The sequence below is a fragment of the Schistocerca americana genome, chromosome 1 (assembly GCF_021461395.2).
Source record: "Schistocerca americana isolate TAMUIC-IGC-003095 chromosome 1, iqSchAmer2.1, whole genome shotgun sequence".
Taxonomy (NCBI): Eukaryota; Metazoa; Arthropoda; class Insecta; order Orthoptera; family Acrididae; genus Schistocerca; species Schistocerca americana.
The window spans coordinates 128,073,408-128,092,842 of NC_060119.1; the positions used below are offsets into that span (position 1 = coordinate 128,073,408).

Below are 19,435 nucleotides of genomic sequence, written 5' to 3' on the forward strand. Positions count from 1 at the left end.
CACTAGGGCGTTTAACGGCGGCAGAAGGGTGGTTGGTGACATGAGGGACGGGAGCTATAGGGAGGTGGCGGGAAGGGGCAGGTCCTGGCATGGACGCAGCAGTCGGCGCCGGAGATGGTGACGGTGAAGGCGACGGCGACAGTGGTGGCGGTGATGGCGAAGGCGATGGGGAGAGTTGGGCACCCTAGCTGGAGCTGCAGTGATGTGCTGGGGGAGTGGGGGGAAAGGATCAGAGGGAGAGAAGCGGGAGGAAGAAGCTGGAGAGGGGGCGACAAAGAGCGAGGGCGAAGGGAGAGTGAGAAGAGGAGGGATGGAAAGAGGGGGGTGTGACTGGGCACACCATGTAATGGGGGTGGTGGCGGCGGAGGGGGAAGTATAAACTATGGCTGTGGTTGTAGTGGTGGTGGCGGCTGACATGACGACAGGGATAAACAAAAATGCACAGGACGAAAAGGAAAGGAAAAAACTGGTGACAGATGAAGACGAAAGACGAAGACGAAGACGGATGAAGACCAGAGTCCCACGCTGCTGGCGCTGGCACTGGTGACGGCTGGCAGGAATGCCGCAGCTGCTGCTGCTGCTGCTGCTGTTGCCGCGGACGGGGCCGGGGCCGGGGCCGGGGCCGCTACTGCTGCCGCTGCCGCTGGAGAGCGGGCTGGCTGGCTGGCTGGCTGGCTGGGACTGCTGCTGCTCGGCTGCACTGCTGCTGCTCGGCTGGACCGCTGCTGCTCGGCTGGCCGGCACCTGAAATCCTAGCGCTTCGATTAGTGCTGGAATGGCACAATCGAAGGGCAGTATCCTTTCGGAGTACTGCCGGAGATGTCTGTTGTTGTCAATAGTGTTAAATACACTCGTGACGTTGTTACACAGTGCGAGGACACGTATTCAAACATCGTAAAACAACATAATCTGTAAGTGCACATGTTCGTTAACCCATCACTGGTCACGAATGCATTAGACCACAGCCGCAGACTAGTTTTTGCAGGCTACTAATACGTGTGCTCGCACTGTGTAAAAACGTCACGAATGTATTTAACAGTACTGACAACGACATACGAACATCTAGAGGGTTGGATCCCCTCCTTCGAAAGCGTCAGATTGCAAAGCCTGGGCTACTCTCAGGGTGGAATCTCCGTCTTCGAAGATTGTGTCTGTCTGTCTGTCTGTCTGTGTGCCCGCCGTTTGCTGCTGTCGCTGTTCGTCCGTCCGTCCGTCCGTCCGCCTGCCTGCCTGCTCGCTGTCCATCGCCGTCGCCGTCGTCGTGACCGCTGCCGCTGCCGCCCCCGCTGCCGCTACCGCCACCTGCTATTCGTCCGTCTGTTCGCCGCCGACCATCGCCGACGCCGACGCCGCCGCTGCCTGCTGCACGTCTGTCTGTCCGTTGCCGTTCGTCTGCAATGAGTACTCCCACCTCCACCGTCATCTACGCCTCCCCCTCCCCTTCTCCCACAGTCACTTCCTGGAGTGCCTCTCCTGGCCTCCCTCCTAACTCCTCCCCCTCCCTTCCCCCAATTACCCATTCCCCTATCTCCTCCCCCGCTGTATACCCACACCTCTACACCCTTCCTCCAGCCTCCACACCCTCAACAGCTCCCACTCCTACCCCCGCCCTCACGTACGCCTCTGTTGCCGCCTCTGCTGCCGCCCCTCAGGTGGTTGGCTTCCCCTCTCTCACCGACCCCATCACTTCGTCTTCTGCATCTCCTGCACGCATCACGTCGCGCCGACCCACCATCGCCACCACTGAACCAGCTGCTTCTCCCGGTGCCTCCACTACGCCACAGGGATCTGCCACCCGCCACCTCCCTCTCCTCCCCGTCCCTCTCCCCTCCTCGCAGCCTCCAGTCTCCAAAAAAACCCCAAAAGCGCGTCCTATCCGACTCTGCTCCCGCCACTTCCCACAAAAAATCAACACCACCTCCCCCTCCCCCTGTCGTCACCATGGACACCACCCCTCCTCCTGCCACCCATACCTTGGCCCCCACCCTCCACACCTTTGTCCTGTCAACTCCCGATCCTAAGTTCCTCGACGCTCGTATCCTCACCAAGGAAATACGAAAGTACTTACCTGGTGCTCCCATCTCCCAACTCATTCCCCGCAGGGACTCAGTCCTTATCAAGTCCCTGTCCCCATCCTTTCACACAGACCTCCTGCGAAAACTCCCATGAGTTATGTTTGGCCCCCATGCCTCTCTGACACCCTTCCTTTCCGCTTCCACTCCTCGTCAGCCCCAGCCTCTCCGTCGCCCCCCCACCTACACCACTGTGATCACCAAGCTCAGCCCGGTGATCACAGAGGATGAAGTATTGGTAGAACTGAACTCCCACCCGGACTTGGAAATCCGCTCTGCCCGCTGTATCCACAATGCCTCTGGTCCCACCTACCTCATGCGGGTATTCTCTGAATCCGCCCCATCCATAGACCATCTCCTCACCCAGGGTGCCCTGATATACCACCGTCGCCACCCTGTTGAATCCTCCAAATCCCCTCCCCAATCCTACCGTTGCCAGCGGTGCCTGATGTACAATGACCACTTGACTCCCAACTGCAAAAACCCCCCCACCTGTCTCCACTGCAAGGCCTCCCACTTTCTTAAGAACTGCCCAATCTCGCTGCTCCTCCTTCCTGTAATACCTGCAGCCTCCCCTGAACTTACAGTCCCAGTTCGCCCCGTCGATCCCCCTGTTCATCCCAACAATTCCCTCCGTGCACCCCCCACGGCCGATGACATCATCCGGTTCATTGCCGTTGTACTCCAAAACATTCACCCTTTTCAGCGCCCCCACACCTTCCAACAAATATCCCTTGCTGCTCGCTCTGTTTTCCACCTGAACACCTTCGCCACTTACTCCCACAACCAAGCCCACTTCACCTTCACCCGCCTCGACACCCTAGTTTAAGTCTCTTCCCTTCCCTCTCTTCCCCTCCTCCTTCCCGTCATGGCGCGGCATGAGTCTCGCATCCTCGTCCAGAACATTCGCTCCTTCCGCTCCAACAAATACCTCCTCATGCACACCCTCTCCCACCACCAGGTCGACACCTTCCTCTTGAACGAAACCTTTCTCCAGCCCCACCATTCTATCCGCACCTCCCCCTATCTCCTCCACCGCACTGATGCTCCTGGTCCTCGTGCGCAGGGTGGAGTCGCGATTGGCCACCTTAAGCATATCCCTGTCCGGCCACAACCTCTCCTCAATGACCCCACTGAACACCTTATCCTTAGCGTCTTCTTCCCCTCCCTCACCATTACCTGTGCCACCATCTATGTCCGCTCCACTGCTCCTCTTCCTTATGACTTCATCTCACACATTGACCACACCTTCTCCACCTATGTGATTGCCGCCGACCTCAACATCCATAACCGCACTCCTGCTGCCCTTTGGCTATGGCATCAGTTCCTCTCCACAATCCAAGGTGACCTTGTTCCCCTTCCCCAGCACACCCGACCCGAAAGTAACACCACCCCCGATGTTGTCATTGCATCTGCCAACCTCTTTGGGCGTACCACTGTCGCCGTCCTTGACCCCACAGGTAGCGATCACCTCCCTGCCCTTCTCACCATAACATCTGCAAACCGCCCCCCTCTGGTTCCGCACCCTGCACCCCCTCCCGAGGTCGTCCATGACTATCGCCGTGCCAACTGGGATGCCTACCAGGACTCCATCTCCACCCAGGTCGAAAGCCACCCTCTTACCTATCGCCGTCCTGACGACATCGTCCACGTCTCGTCCTTCCTTCAGAAGGTAATTACTGACGCCGTGGAGGCCCATGTTCCTACTAAAACCATCCACCCACACCGTCCCACTCTCCCTCCGCGGGCTGTCCTCCTCCTCCGTGAATCCCGCCGCCTCTATCGCTCCTTCCTGCGCACTCGTGACAGGGATACACTCCAACGCCACCGGCAAATACAGCGACACGTACAGAACCTTATTACAGCATCGAAACGCCGAGACTGGCGCCAGACCTGCACACGACTCAACGCCACCCTCCCTATCAACTCCTCCAAGTACTGGTCCGCCTTCCATCATCTTACTGGTTCCCTTTCCGCTCCCCACTACCCCCTTCTCCATAACGATCGCCCCCTTCCTGACAACCTCAGTAAGGTCAACCACTTCGCTTCCCACCTTTCCGAGGTCTTCTCCATCCCCGATGATCCCCACTTTGATTATTCTCTTTTCCCCACCATTATGGAACGTGCCAATACCTCGGTCGCTCCACTTGCTCCTAGTCTCCAGTACTTGGGGCAGTTGCCCCCCTCCGACGTCAAAACTCCCATCACAGCACAAGACATTAAACTTCTCCTCCAGTCCAAACGCAACACGGCCCCTGGTCACGACTGTGTCACCTACCGTCACCTTCGAGAAAGCCCCTATTCCTTCCTAGCTGTCCTCGCCCATCTCTATAATGTCTCTACTGGCTTCTACCCTGACCTGTGGAAGACCTCCCGCGTCCTCTTATTCCTCAAACCCAACAAACCCCCTTCTGCCGCATCTTCCTATCGTCCCATCTGCCTCACCTCCGTCTTCAGTAAGGTCTTTGAATCCATCCTCTCCCACCGTATCCATCAGCACCTTGCTCAACACCACCTCCTCCCCCTTACCCAGTGTGGCTTCTGACCCTCCTTCTCTGCTGACGACCAACTCCTCAACATTGTTCACCTTCTGTCCCTCCAGCTCAACTCCCGTCGCTCCGCCATTTTTGTTTCCCTTGACCTCCAAAATGCCTATGACCGTGTATGGCATCCCGGTCTCCTCTTTAAACTCCAAACCTACGCCCTGCCTATCAATTTTGTCCATCTGGTCGCTTCCTTCCTCTTGCACCGTCCTTCCTATGTCACCCTCCACAACACCAACTCCCGTATCTTTTATCCCACGGCTGGCGTCCCCCAGGGTTCTGTCCTCTCCCCTCTCCTTTATCTCTTGTATACAGCTGATATGCCCAAGCCACCCCCACGAGTCCACCTTCTCCAATATGCTGATGACACCGCCTTCCTGGCTCTCTATCCTACCCTTCAACGGTCTCAACATACCCTCCAAACCCACCTTAACCAGTTCACCACTTGGTGTAACCAGTGGTTCCTCCATCTCAACCCCTCCAAAACCCAGGCAATCATCATAGGCCGCACCACTCGCTCCTTTCGCCTCCATGATTTCTACCTCACCCTTTATGGTCGTCCTATCCAACTCACCCCCCCCCCCCCTGAACTACCTTGGCCTCACCCTTGACTGACACCTCACCTGGACCCCTCATCTCCTGACCATCCAGCAGAAAGCCCATTCCCGCCTCTGCCTGCTGAAACTCCTGTCCGGCCGGACATGGGGATTGCATCCTTCTACCATCCTCCACACCTACAAATCCCTCATCCATCCTATCCTCTGTTATGCCAGCGTCGCCTGGATCTCCGCCCCCACCCGCTTTTACAAGGCCCTCCAAATCCTTGAACGCCATGCGCTCCGCCTTGCCTTCCGTATCCGCCTTCCTTCCCCCACATGGCTCCTGTATGAACTGATCCCCTTCCCCCACCTCCTCCTGTTCCTCCAACATCTCCGCATCCTTTACATTGTTCGCAGGGTTGATCCCCCCCACTCTCTGGTTTCCTCCTTCCTCTCCACCCCCCGCCCGTTGCCGCGCCTCTATCGCTGTATCCCTCCCTCTCTCCACCTCCACACCCTCCATCTCCTTTATCAGGGCAATTTCCAATGCCTCCCGCTCCCGGATGACGAACTTCGCCGTGACATCTACCCTTCCTTCCAACTATAACCTGGCCTTGTTCCCCCCCCCTCCCCAGGGCCCCTTCTCCTCTTTCCTCCTTCTCCCAGAGCGGCTTTTCCTCCGTCCCCCCCTCCCCTGAGACCCTGCACCCCATACTTGCCTCTCTCCTTCCCACATCCCTCCGTACCTGGCCCTCTTCCGCGCGCCCCCCGCTCCCCTCCCCCATCTCTTCCCCTCCCTCCCTTCTTCAGGTCTCCCTCATCTCCTAGAACCTGGCAGATCCTCTGTATTGATCATCATCAGTGTGCCACATCAGTGTTGTGTTTAGTGCTGTTTCTCGTGTGCGTCAAGAGGTGTGATTTTAATTGTGTACTGCCTTGAGGTTCGCCGTCAGTGTTACGTTATGTGCTATGCCATCCGTCAACACCTTTATGCTCCAGTCATACTGTGCCTTGTGTTCTTTTAATCGTCGCAGTGTGTGGCTGTTTGTGTGTGCTACTTTTAAACAGTTTTTTATCTCCATTTTACAGTCACCCCGTTTTTTGTCTATTGCCTTCCATGATGTTTCCCCTTTTTTATATCTATGTTCACCTTATTCTCTCCTTTGCTGTTTTTAAATGTCTTCTATTGTTTTGTTCTCTGTCTTTCGGCTGAAGAGCAGTGCATATACTGCTGCCAGCCCGCCCCGATGGGGAATTGAAATACACTCCTGGAAATTGAAATAAGAACACCGTGAATTCATTGTCCCAGGAAGGGGAAACTTTATTGACACATTCCTGGGGTCAGATACATCACATGATCACACTGACAGAACCACAGGCACATAGACACAGGCAACAGAGCATGCACAATGTCGGCACTAGTACAGTGTATATCCACCTTTCGCAGCAATGCAGGCTGCTATTCTCCCATGGAGACGATCGTAGAGATGCTGGATGTAGTCCTGTGGAACGGCTTGCCATGCCATTTCCACCTGGCGCCTCAGTTGGACCAGCGTTCGTGCTGGACGTGCAGACCGCGTGAGACGACGCTTCATCCAGTCCCAAACATGCTCAATGGGGGACAGATCCGGAGATCTTGCTGGCCAGGGTAGTTGACTTACACCTTCTAGAGCACGTTGGGTGGCACGGGATACATGCGGACGTGCATTGTCCTGTTGGAACAGCAAGTTCCCTTGCCGGTCTAGGAATGGTAGAACGATGGGTTCGATGACGGTTTGGATGTACCGTGCACTATTCAGTGTCCCCTCGACGATCACCAGTGGTGTACGGCCAGTGTAGGAGATCGCTCCCCACACCATGATGCCGGGTGTTGGCCCTGTGTGCCTCGGTCGTATGCAGTCCTGGTTGTGGCGCTCACCTGCACGGCGCCAAACACGCATACGACCATCATTGGCACCAAGGCAGAAGCGACTCTCTTCGCTGAAGACGACACGTCTCTATTCGTCCCTCCATTCACACCTGTCGCGCCACCACTGGAGGCGGGCTGCACGATGTTGGGGCGTGAGCGGAAGACGGCCTAACGGTGTGCGGGACCGTAGCCCAGCTTCATGGAGACGGCTGCGAATGGTCCTCGCCGATACCCCAGGAGCAACAGTGTCCCTAATTTGCTGGGAAGTGGCGGTGCGGTCCCCTACGGCACTGTGTAGGATCCTACGGTCTTGGCGTGCATCCGTGCGTCGCTGCGGTCCAGTCCCAGGTCGACGGGCACGTGCACCTTCCGCCGACCACTGGCGACAACATCGATGTACTGTGGAGACCTCACGCCCCACGTGTTGAGCAATTCGGCGGTACGTCCACCCGGCCTCCCGCATGCCCACTATACGCCCTCGCTCAAAGTCCGTCAACTGCACATACGGTTCACGTCCACGCTGTCGCGGCATGCTACCAGTGTTAAAGACTGCGATGGAGCTCCGTATGCCACGGCAAACTGGCTGACACTGACGGCGGCGGTGCACAAATGCTGCGCAGCTAGCGCCATTCGACGGCCAACACCGCGGTTCCTGGTGTGTCCGCTGTGCCGTGCATGTGATCATTGCTTGTACAGCCCTCTCGCAGTGTCCGGAGCAAGTATGGTGGGTCTGACACACCGGTGTCAATGTGTTCTTTTTTCCATTTCCAGGAGTGTACAATAAAGAAAAGAAAAAGACATACGAATGTGTAAGCTTACATTACTTTGGCATGGCTTGAAGTCATAATATCAGTACTTGATAATGGCCTAAGACCGAAATTGCAATAGTGTAATAAAAACTTATAACTGGCGTAAAGATGATGTCCTTCAAAAAACCACTGTGTGACTGGCTCGAAATTTGAGTAGGCTTCATTTTTCAGATGTAGAAACACGACTATTAATTTTCGTTTATCTCACACAAATCTTTTTTGGCACTGGGAGTTTTTGTTTTGGCTTCCGTTTAGAACGAGTGGGGAGTGGAAGCTTACTCGGTGCGTAGTGAGCGTTCTGTGAAGGAAAGCGTCCGCTTTTTCTGGAGTACTGAGACTCCCACGGCGACGGGGCACTAAATCACGCCGGCACCAAAACAGTGATTTGCGGGTCAGATGTAGATAGCGCTCGCGTGACCGGCCGCCGTGGAGCGTACAGTGGCGGGGCAGCGCCACCCACGGCTGCGCGCTGGACTCGCTCTCTCGTTCTCCTCTGCGAAACGTCGCCCGTAATTAGCCGCTGGCAGCCGTGTTGGCCCTCCGCGCGCCCCTCTTATCTGCGATGTCCCCCCTGGGTGGGACGTGCTCCTGGCGGCCGATATATTTTATCCCTCCGCTTCTGGGCGCCCAGCGCACGTAGGACCGCAGCGAACAGCCGATCGGCACAGATAGCGGCTCCAAATGACTGCACGCCTCTCTGTGAGATACCGCTTGGACCGGGCACGGTGTAGAGTAATGAATTTTGCTGTCGACATTCCCAATAGGAGCCGTTTCGTAAATTGGAAATTTGCATAGTACATTAACGTTCTTATTTACTGCTTGCAGAGGTTCGTACGAGGAGTAGAGATTCGAACCGCATTCCGCAGTAAAGTGCGAATGAGACCGTTGCGGAAATCGCGGCGAGTACTGCGAAAAAATAAATCGATCACTCTTCTTTCGTAGTGAGGGACAACTGTACTGGTAAAGCCCGCACCGCGTAATCTGCAAAAATGGCTCTGAGCACTATGGGACTTAACATCTGGGGTCATCAGTCCCTTAGAGAATTTAGAACTACTTAAACCTAACTAACCTAAGGACATCACACACATCCATGCCCAAGGCAGGATTCGAACCTGCGTCCGTAGCAGTTGCGCGGTTCCGGACTGAAGCGCCTAGAACCGTTTGGTCACCGTGCCCAGCGCGTAATCTGCACCCAATGTCGTAGCAGCAGTACTCGTTCGGCTGTAGCATGAAATGTGGTGTCATCGCCAGACACCACACTTGCTAGGTGGTAGCCTTTAAATCGGCCGCGGTCCGGTAGTATACGTCGAACCCGCGTGTCGCCACTATCAGTGATTGCAGACCGAGCGCCGCCACACGGCAGGTCTAGAGAGACGTCCTAGCACTCGCCCCAGTTGTACAGCCGACTTTGCTAGCGATGGTTCACTGACAAATTACGTTCTCATTTGCCGAGACGATAGTTAGCATAGCCTTCAGCTACGTCATTTGCTACGACCTAGCAAGGCGCCATTATCATTTGCTATTTATCTTGTGATGCATGTACTGTCAGACCGATGGTCACCAATTATGGATTAAAGTTAAGTATTCCAGAAGCTACGTACTTTTTTTACTAGACTCAACTCCTTTAACTGTTCCAGACCTCACGCCAGCCTGCGTGAGCTTAAACGCGTGCCTTTCGGCTACCTCATAGTGGCTAGGCTGTCTTGCAAGTCACAACATGAAACATATACACACAAATATTATACACAGAGTCCTGGTCTAAACGATTGCGAATTTTATGTAGGAACGTAGGCTTCCGCGGCCGGTGTCATAGTGATTGAAATTCTTTTGGGTATTATGCCGCGTCATTGCTAAAAACTGACAACAATAATAATAACTAGTTATTATTATTAACCAGAAGAATTTCAATCACGATTGCGAATTTAACTTCTCACCCCTAAAATTGGAGTTAAATTATCATCACTGAATAATATCTAATAATTTGAATGGAAACTTTTGGGCAGGAGATGACGCTTCCCCAGTATTTTTACGCAATTCTCTCACACTTCCAGGTATAAAATTAATTATTAGTTGAATTCTCAAATGTATACAACAAAATGATTACAAGTCACAGTTCATAATCATAGTCTGTCTGATGCTCTTTGTCGATGTTAGTTCTTGGAATAAAACGCTGTGACCGAGCGGTTCTAGGCGCTTCAGTCTGGAACCGCGCGACCGTTACGGTCGCAGGTTCGAATGCTGTCTCGGGCATGGATGTGTGTGATGTCCTTAGGTTGGTTAGGGTTAAGTAGTTCTAATTTGTAGGGAACTGATGACCTCAGATGTTAAGTCTCATAGTGCTCATAGGCATTTGAACCATTTGGAATAAAATCTCGTACCTTTTCTATTTTTGAAATTATATTTTTCCGTAAATGAACCTCCCAGATGCAATCCAGTATACATCATCCTCTTGTAAGTGATCAAATGTTATCACAGTTAATCAGATTTCATTCCATATTCAAGATGGCAGATTACAAAAATGGCGCTAATTACAGTTCCACTGCGATCCTACTCTCCACAATTCTCAATCCGAAGTAGTCAGTCCACTGTGCACGTAATGTTCCGTATTATCAGGTTACATTCCATTCGGAAAGTGGATGCACTCAGCGACCGTATGTGACTTATAAATTATAGAGCGTTCAAAGAACTGTGACTGACGCGCGAACAACGGGGACTACACATTCATTGAGAATAAAAAAATAGCGCATAGAGAATTGTGGGCGACAGTCAGGTTGATATCTTATAACTGGAGTAGGATTGTCTTCAGTGATGGATCCCGCTTCGAACTGAGCCTCAATGACCAGCGAAGATGTGTCTGGGGACGACCCGGAGAGTGGTCGAAACGGAACTCGATCACTAAAGACAGTTCTACTCCAGTCAGTCAAGGCCTATGACGTGTCTGGAGTAGCCCCGGGCAGCAGAGGGACACCCACCAGTCTATCTCCTGCTACACGGCCCGACACGCAGGACTGATGGTCTGGGGTGCTATTCCTTTTCTTAACAGGACCTTTACAGCACAGCGATACGTTGACGGTATTCTGCACCTCGTTTTGCTGCGCTTCATGGCAAGCCACCCTCGGCTTCTATTTCAGCAAGATACTGCCCGCCCGCACACGGCGAGAGTCTCCACTGTCTTCGTGCTTGCCAAATCCTAGCGTGGTCTGCAAGGTCGTCGGATCTCACCCCAACTAAGAACGTTTGGAGCATTATGGGCGGGGACCTGCAGCCATCTCGGGATTTTGACGAGCTAACGCGGCAGTAGAACGGAATTTGACATAATATGCCTCAGAAGGACGTCCAACAAATCAATCAATGAATGCCGAGCCGAATAACTGCTTGTATAAGGGCCAGAGATGGACCAACGCGCTATTGACTTACTCAATACGTGTAGCTCTTCCTTTTGAGATCAGTTTTTATGAAACAGTAATCATTTGTTTGTCTGTACATGTACATCACATCTACTGATTCCCGTCCTTTTGCATCCCGCCTGGAAGGCGGCACTTGGGTCTGCTCCTGAGATCTGCAAACTAGGTCGAATGAAAGGAGCGAGTAGGAGCAGGTGAGGGTAAAGCACTTTGGTACTGCAAATAAAGTTAAAGCACCTTTACTGGTGTATAAACATATTCAAACACATTACCTAACTTTTGGTACAGATGAGCACATAGCTGCGAAGCCATTCACGTATCAAAGCTAACAGTTACTGGAAGTTACAGAGGCAAAGTCTGTAACGGCTAGCCCCTCTACAAGTAGAAGCTAAGTTGCTAGGTCGTCTGCTCTTGACCAACTGGGCAGCAAGCAGAGCTGCGTTCGTTGAGCTCCACAGCGTTGGCTAGAGGGCGCTGTGGTTGGCGAAGTTCGTCCGCTCTCGTAGTGCCAGCCTACGAGTGTGCCCCTACTGTAAAGTGGGCTGTTTAGGTTTTTATGTTGGTAACGCCACATATCGCTCTGTATAAAACTTCGACTGACTCTACTGTGCGTTTGCTCTATTGTGGCCCAATACATGTCTACATGTCAAGAGTCAGCACTATCTTTCCATTGGAAGGACAACACTGCTTCTTCAAGACTGCATGGAAATCCACTACTTCCGTGTGCATTTTCTTTTACTGCTCACACTTTGAGAAAAAAAAACTGCAATTACTACTGTGATGAATGATCAGGTCTTTATGGGCTGTGACAAAATTTTTGCTATTGACCAACATTGTATCAATAAGCGTGTGCATTTGATATCTTTGTTATTGTAATTATGAAAAATTTTTCCAAATCTCTATTGTCCACTGCCCAAAACAATTTGTAAAATTTTTTGTGGGGAGCATGGGGGCTATGTAAAGTGTGCTGTTTAAGTTTTTATGTTGGTAACGCCACGTAGCGCTCTGTACGAAAATCACTGACTGTTCTGTGTGCAGTCTGTGGCTGATTGATGTTGTTGGGATATTCGCTATTGTAGTGTTGGGTAGTTGGATGTGAACAGCGCGTAGCGTTGCGCGGTTGGAGGTGAGCCGCCAGCAGTGCTGGATGTGGGGAGAGAGACGGCAGAGTTTTGAGAGCGGACGATCTGGACATGTGTCCGTCAGAAAAAGGAAATTTGTAAGACTGTATGTCATTAACTGATTTTATATATATATATATATATATATATATATATATATATATATATATATATATGATGACTTTTGAACATTATTAAGGTAAATACATTGTTTGTTCTCTATCAAAATCTTTCATTTGCTGACTATCCCTATCAGTAGTTATTGTCTTCCGTAGTTAGAATCTTTTATTTAGCAGGCGGTATTGGCGCTCGCTGCATTGCAGTAGTTCGAGTAACGAAAATTTTTGTGAGGTAAGGGATTCATGAAAGGTATAGGTTATTGTTATTCAGGGCCATTCTTTTGTAGGGATTATTGAAAGTCAGACTGCGTTGTCCTACAAAAAAAAATATTGTATGTCAGTTTAGTTTTGATCAGAATAAGTAAAGAGAGAAATGTCTGAGTACGTTCAGTTTTGCTCAGCTGTTAGAAAATCAAATAACGTAAGAGGTTTACCAGCACAGTAATTCATAAATTTTTCTAAGGGGACGTTTCGCTGCGCTGTGGCATCGGAACTATCGATACCACACGTCCCATTCGGGTAATTTCGTCGTGGTGTGTTCTTTTTCTGTCTCAGAGTGCGTATAGAGTCCTCGAAATAACTAGCAGTTCTATCACCAGTGAACCGTAACCTAATATCGTCCATTTTAAGGATGTGAGGCGACGATAATTATTTTCTAACGGTATTAACTGGTAGCACTCAACTGTTTATTGTCCTACATACAGTTCAACAACGCGTCCTGAGAGACCAATGCACTCATCAAGTTTTAAAACTTAGCTCATGAGATTAAAACATTTAAACGTCCAGTGGCATTCATAAAATGAAATAGAACAAAAACACTTCGGATTGTGGCTCCTCGTATTACATTAAACTAGTCGATTTCTGTCAATAGTCGCCTAATCTGACGCTGTACCACACAACTTTCCTATGATATGGTTATGTGTGTGTGTGTGTGTGTGTGTGTGTGTGTGTGTGTGTGTGTGTGTGGCATAACGCAGCCTGGTACATTATGGGATGGGACGACTGCTAACAGAAGTCGATGATTTCAATGTAATACGGGCACCCACATCAGTTAGTTTTTTTCTACACTCCTGGAAATTGAAATAAGAACACCGTGAATTCATTGTCCCAGGAAGGGGAAACTTTATTGACACATTCCTGGGGTCAGATACATCACATGATCACACTGACAGAACCACAGGCACATAGACACAGGCAACAGAGCATGCACAATGTCGGAACTAGTACAGTGTATATCCACCTTTCGCAGCAATGCAGGCTGCTATTCTCCCATGGAGACGATCGTACAGATGCTGGATGTAGTCCTGTGAAACGGCTTGCCATGCCATTTCCACCTGGCGCCTCAGTTGGACCAGCGTTCGTGCTGGACGTGCAGACCGCGTGAGACGACGCTTCATCCAGTCCCAAACATGCTCAATGGGGGACAGATCCGGAGATCTTGCTGGCCAGGGTAGTTGACTTACACCTTCTAGAGCACGTTGGGTGGCACGGGATACATGCGGACGTGCATTGTCCTGTTGGAACAGCAAGTTCCCTTACCGGTCTAGGAATGGTAGAACGATGGGTTCGATGACGGTTTGGATGTACCGTGCACTATTCAGTGTCCCCTCGACGATCACCAGTGGTGTACGGCCAGTGTAGGAGATCGCTCCCCACACCATGATGCCGGGTGTTGGCCCTGTGTGCCTCGGTCGTATGCAGTCCTGATTGTGGCGCTCACCTGCACGGCGCCAAACACGCATACGACCATCATTGGCACCAAGGCAGAAGCGACTCTCATCGCTGAAGACGACACGTCTCCATTCGTCCCTCCATTCACGCCTGTTGCGACACCACTGGAGGCGGGCTGCACGATGTTCGGGCGTGAGCGGAAGACGGCCTAACGGTGTGCGGGACCGTAGCCCAGCTTCATGGAGACGGTTGCGAATGGTACTCGCCGATACCCCAGGAGCAACAGTGTCCCTAATTTGCTGGGAAGTGGCGGTGCGGTCCCCTACGGCACTGCGTAGGATCCTACGGTCTTGGCGTACATCCGTGCGTCGCTGCGGTCCGGTCCCAGGTCGACGGGCACGTGCACCTTCCGCCGACCACTGGCGACAACATCGATGTACTGTGGAGACCTCACGCCCCACGTGTTGAGCAATTCGGCGGTACGTCCACCCGGCCTCCCGCATGCCCACTATACGCCCTCGCTCAAAGTCCGTCAACTGCACATACGGTTCACGTCCACGCTGTCGCGGCATGCTACCAGTGTTAAAGACTGCGATGGAGCTCCGTATGCCACGGCAAACTGGCTGACACTGACGGCGGCGGTGCACAAATGCTGCGCAGCTAGCGCCATTCGACGGCCAACACCGCGGTTCCTGGTGTGTCCGCTGTGCCGTGCGTGTGATCATTGCTTGTACAGCCCTCTCGCAGTGTCCGGAGCAAGTATGGTGGGTCTGACACACCGGTGGCAATGTGTTCTTTTTTCCATTTCCAGGAGTGTATTTCATTTTATGAACGCCACAATTGTGTTGGCAGACTTCCCGTGCTTTAACCTAATGAGCCAAGTTTATTACCGAAAAGCGAAAAGTGAGGGCACTGTTTCTCGAAGAGCGTTGTTGAGATGTGTGTAGGACAGAAAATAGTTGAATTCTACAAGTTATTGGTGGAATGCACGTCCCTGGAGGAGAGAAGTGTTGTTAATGATTGGGAAAAAAAGCGTTGATTATTTCCTCTTTCAAGAAGGGTCGTGCAACAGATACACAAAACTGTAGCCCACAGGACCCAGAAAGCAGTAGATACAGGCGCCCAGACTTACGCTGTGTTCCTTGACTTCTAGACGACATACGATATAGGTACGCACTACTGCCTAATGAACAAAATACGAGCATTTGCCGTATCAAACCAGCTGTATGACTGGACTGAAGAACTTGTAGCAAACAGAACATTGTACGTCACTCTCAGCCTGATATGGTATTGTTAGTCCCCGTCTCATAAGTAGTCTCACACAAAATTTTCGATGCTAGTCACAACGAATTTTACTATAGCGACGAGCCTATGGAGAGAAGATGCGTGGTAAATGTATTTATCTCATACGTAATGGTACCTAGTAGATCCACATCCAGGCCTGTGTACCCATCAAAGGAAGAAGAGGAAGTGGATGAAGGCAAATATTGAAGAAATTGAGCTTCTGAGAATTGCAAATGAGATAAGGAAATTTTATAGGAAGGGGGCAGAACCAGTTTAACAAAATAAGAGAATGGCGAAATTTATAATAGAAGAGGAGGAAATACGTGAAAGGTGGCGTCGCTACTTTGATAAACTCCTTAATCCGAGACCAGTTGAACCAAGAAAACAAACAGAAATGCTGGAGGAAGAGGACGTAGGTAACAGTGTGGACCCACCTAACATAGAGGAGGTGACAACTGCATTGAGGAAATTAAGAAACAACAAGGCGGCAGAACTTTTCAAGCAAGGAGGCTGTGAATTGGAAAGAAACATCCTGGAGCTGCTTAATCTAATATGGGAAGAAGAGGAAATGCCTCAAACATGGAAAGAGGGGACGGTATGCCCTATATATAAGAAAGGAGACCAGATGGAATGCGGCGACTATAGAGGGATCACACTGCTTAATCTAGGATATAAAATCCTCTCCAACAACCGATTCCTTCCAATAATACAGAGGGAAACGGGACCGTACCAATGTGGATTTATCCCCAGTAAGCCAACCATCGACCAGATATTTACCCTAAGACAGATTACGGAAAAAAGCAAAAGAATATGGGCTCGGAACATTACATCTTTTTATTGATTTTAAAGCAGCGTACGATAATACATATAGTACAGAGTAACTATATCAAGCACTAGGTGGATTGTATGTTCCGAAACACTTGATAAGTGTAGTAAGGACGACAAAAAGAGAAACGCAAGGTTGCATAAAAACTAGAGGAACGTGAGCCTTGTGCGGCTCGTGTTCATGCCGTTTATTGTTTGTCATCTTCTCTTACGGTACTGCCGCCTCGTTTTCATATTTCATTTACTGGCATCACTAACTTCATGCCTTACCTGCCGTGAGTGGCAGCAGCAGCGCTTATCGATAAGTGAACTCTCGTACCATCTCTGGAGCGACCAATAGTATTTCTAGGTCATCGTGAGTTGGGAGTTGGGGATGGAAGAGCAGTGCAGTCGGGGAGGAATCAGCGTCGGGCACGGAGCGCCAGTGAGGTGCGGACAGCCAGTACTTGCCGACCGCTGGCGACACACATGCACTGTCCGACTGAAGAAGACTGGAGCGGCAACGACCGTTGGTTGGTCGTTGGATTGGTCATCTCATCGGCCGACGTGTATTTGATCTCTTGACCGTTTCCGGGTCTACATCTACATCTACATCCATACTCCGCAAGCCACCTGACGGTGTGTGACGGAGGGTACCTTGAGTACCTCTATCGGTTTTTTCTGTTATTCCAGTCTCGTATTGTTCGTGGAAAGAAAGATTGTCGGTATGCTTCTGTGTGGGCTCTAATCTCTCTAATTTTATCCTCATGGTCTCTTCGCGAGATATACGCAGGAGGGAGCAATATGCTGTTTGACTCCTCGGTAAAGGCATGTTCTCTAAACTTCAACAAAAGCCCGTACAGAGCTACGGAGCGTCTCTCTTGCAGAGTCTTACACTGGAGTTTGTCTATCATCTCGGTAACGCTTTCCTGTAACGAAGCGCGCTGCTCCCCGTTGGATCTTCTCTATCTCTTCTATCAGCCCTATCTGGTACGGATCCCTCCTAAATCTCTCCTAATGCCTACTCCCAGATAATTTATGAAATTAACTGCTTCCAGCTGCTGACCTGCTATATGGTAGCTAAATGATAAATGATATTTCTTTCGATGTATTCGCAGCACATTACACTTGTCTATATTGAGATTCAATTGCTATTCCCTGCACTATGCGTCAATTCGTTGCAGATCCTCCTGAATTTCAGTACAATTTTCCATTGTTACGACATCTCGATATACTACAGAATCATCCGCAAAAAGCCTCAGTGAACTTCTGATGTTATCCGCAAGGTCATTTATATCTATTGTGAATAGCAACGGTTCTACGACACTCCCCTGCGGCACACCTGAAATTATTCTTACTTCGGAAGACTTCTCTCCATTGAGAATGGCATGCTGCGTTCTGTTATCTAGGAACTCTTCAATCCAATCACACAATTGGTCTGATAGTCCATGTGCTCTTACTTTGTTCATTAAACGACTGTGGGGAACTGTATCGAACGCCTTGCGGAAGTCAACAAACAGGGCATCTACCTGGGAACCAGTGTCTATGGCCCTCTGAGTCTCGTGGACGAATAGCGCGAGCTGGGTTTCACACGACCGTCTTTTTCGAAACCCATGCTGATTCCTACAGAGTAGATTTCTAGTCCCCAGAAAAGTCATTATACTCGAACATTATACGTGTTCCAAAATTCTACAACTGATCGACGTTAGAGATATAAGTTAGAGATATAAGTTAGAGATATAAGTGTTGGGCATTCGGTCAGTTGGGGCAGAGCAGCGATGAAGTCCCCGTGGCGCTTAGTCAGGCCAGAGCCGCTGGCGGCGTGCATGCGTGGTTAGAGTTGCGAGGCGCTTCTTGCGAGGGTTACGAGGTTCGTCGCCCACCTATCCTGGATACTAAAGTTGAGTGCTTACTTAACCTACTATCGAGCCTCAACTGCTATCACATCTCTTCGTTTGATGCCGTTTGTCGCTTTCTGGAAGAATCCCCCAAGCAACAACGTGTGTGCATTGAATTGCAGCTGTCTCCCTGTGTGGTATTTAACTTAATTTAATACATTCCTTCATTAATGAAGTGTACCAGCGGTATCTTCTGCCTTGTGGCTGTTGACGTTCCGGTGACCTGCCCTGGCCGTTGAAGTAGTTTTCGGCAGTGTATTTTCCTCGTCGTGTTGATGCTGTGCAGCACGGCGTGTAGTTCGACAGCTGAGGTGTTGTTGGTAGTTTTGGGCGTTTATTCCTACTTAGCTGGATTGGGGACCAGTATCTTGAACGTTGTGCTATTGACATCTTGATGACGTTTTGCTGGTCGGGTGGAGCAGACCTGATCTTTTTGGTTGGTTCGTTGGCTGGCTTTTGGTTGGGTTGCCTTTGGATTAAGAGGTTGTCGGTCTGGCTGCCTGTCTCACCTAAACGCACATTAGTGTTACCTTCCCAGGCCGATCCTTGGAACCTTCTGAGTGCCGCTCCTTGTGTTTTAAATAGTGATTTCCCTTTTAGTCTTAAGTACTCTGTGTGGCCTTCAGCCGAGTTTCAGCTTATTAAAATTGCAAGGCTTTTCTTCTTAGGCCTTAAGCCGTAAAAAAATTGTTTCTTGTTTTATATGTGGCCTTCAGCCGTTTTTCAGCCTCTCAGAATTAAAATTTAAAATCCCTTGTGCCTAGGCATTAAGCCGTAAATTTGTTTCAAGTTGATATGGGGCCCTCAGCCGAGCTTTCAGCCTTTTCAATTCAAAAGTTGAAAAATTTTGTCTAGACATTAAGCCGTAACAAATATTTTCTAGTTTGTATATGGCCTTCAGCCGAGTTTTCCAGCTTAAATTAAAAATTGGACATTTCTTTGTCTGGGCTTTAAGCCGCGAGATTGTTTGGGTTCTGTATGTGGCCTTCAGCCGAGTTTTATGCGAAACATTTTAGGATAAAGCCTTTAGCTTATTTTATTTGAAATTTGAAAGCTCTTCCCTTTAGGCCTTAAGCCGTAAAATTGTTTTCTGCATGGTGTGTGGCCTTCAGCCGAGTTTTAAACTCTCTTAAATTAAAAATTAAAAATCCTTGTCTTGCCCTTAAGTCATAAGATTGTTATTCTTTAGTATGAAGCCTTCAGCCGAGTTTTACAGGAAATGTTTTAAGATAAGGTCTTCAATATTTTCAAATTGAAAGCTC

At 50.3% G+C, this 19,435-nt stretch overlaps 1 protein-coding gene across 1 annotated transcript; it reads right to left on the reverse strand.

Annotated features, from left to right (window-relative positions):
- Positions 1-1,583: 1,583 nt before the first annotated feature.
- LOC124605574 lies at positions 1,584-2,081 on the reverse strand. The gene has a single exon (XM_047137391.1). The coding sequence runs from the start codon at positions 2,079-2,081 to the stop codon at positions 1,584-1,586; it is 498 nt and encodes a 165-aa protein (XP_046993347.1).
- Positions 2,082-19,435: the final 17,354 nt, after the last annotated feature.

Coding starts and splice junctions, on each gene's coding strand:
- LOC124605574 (XM_047137391.1), bottom strand. CDS start 2,081: ATGGGAGCACCAGGTAAGTACTTTCGTATTTCCTTGGTGAGGATACGA.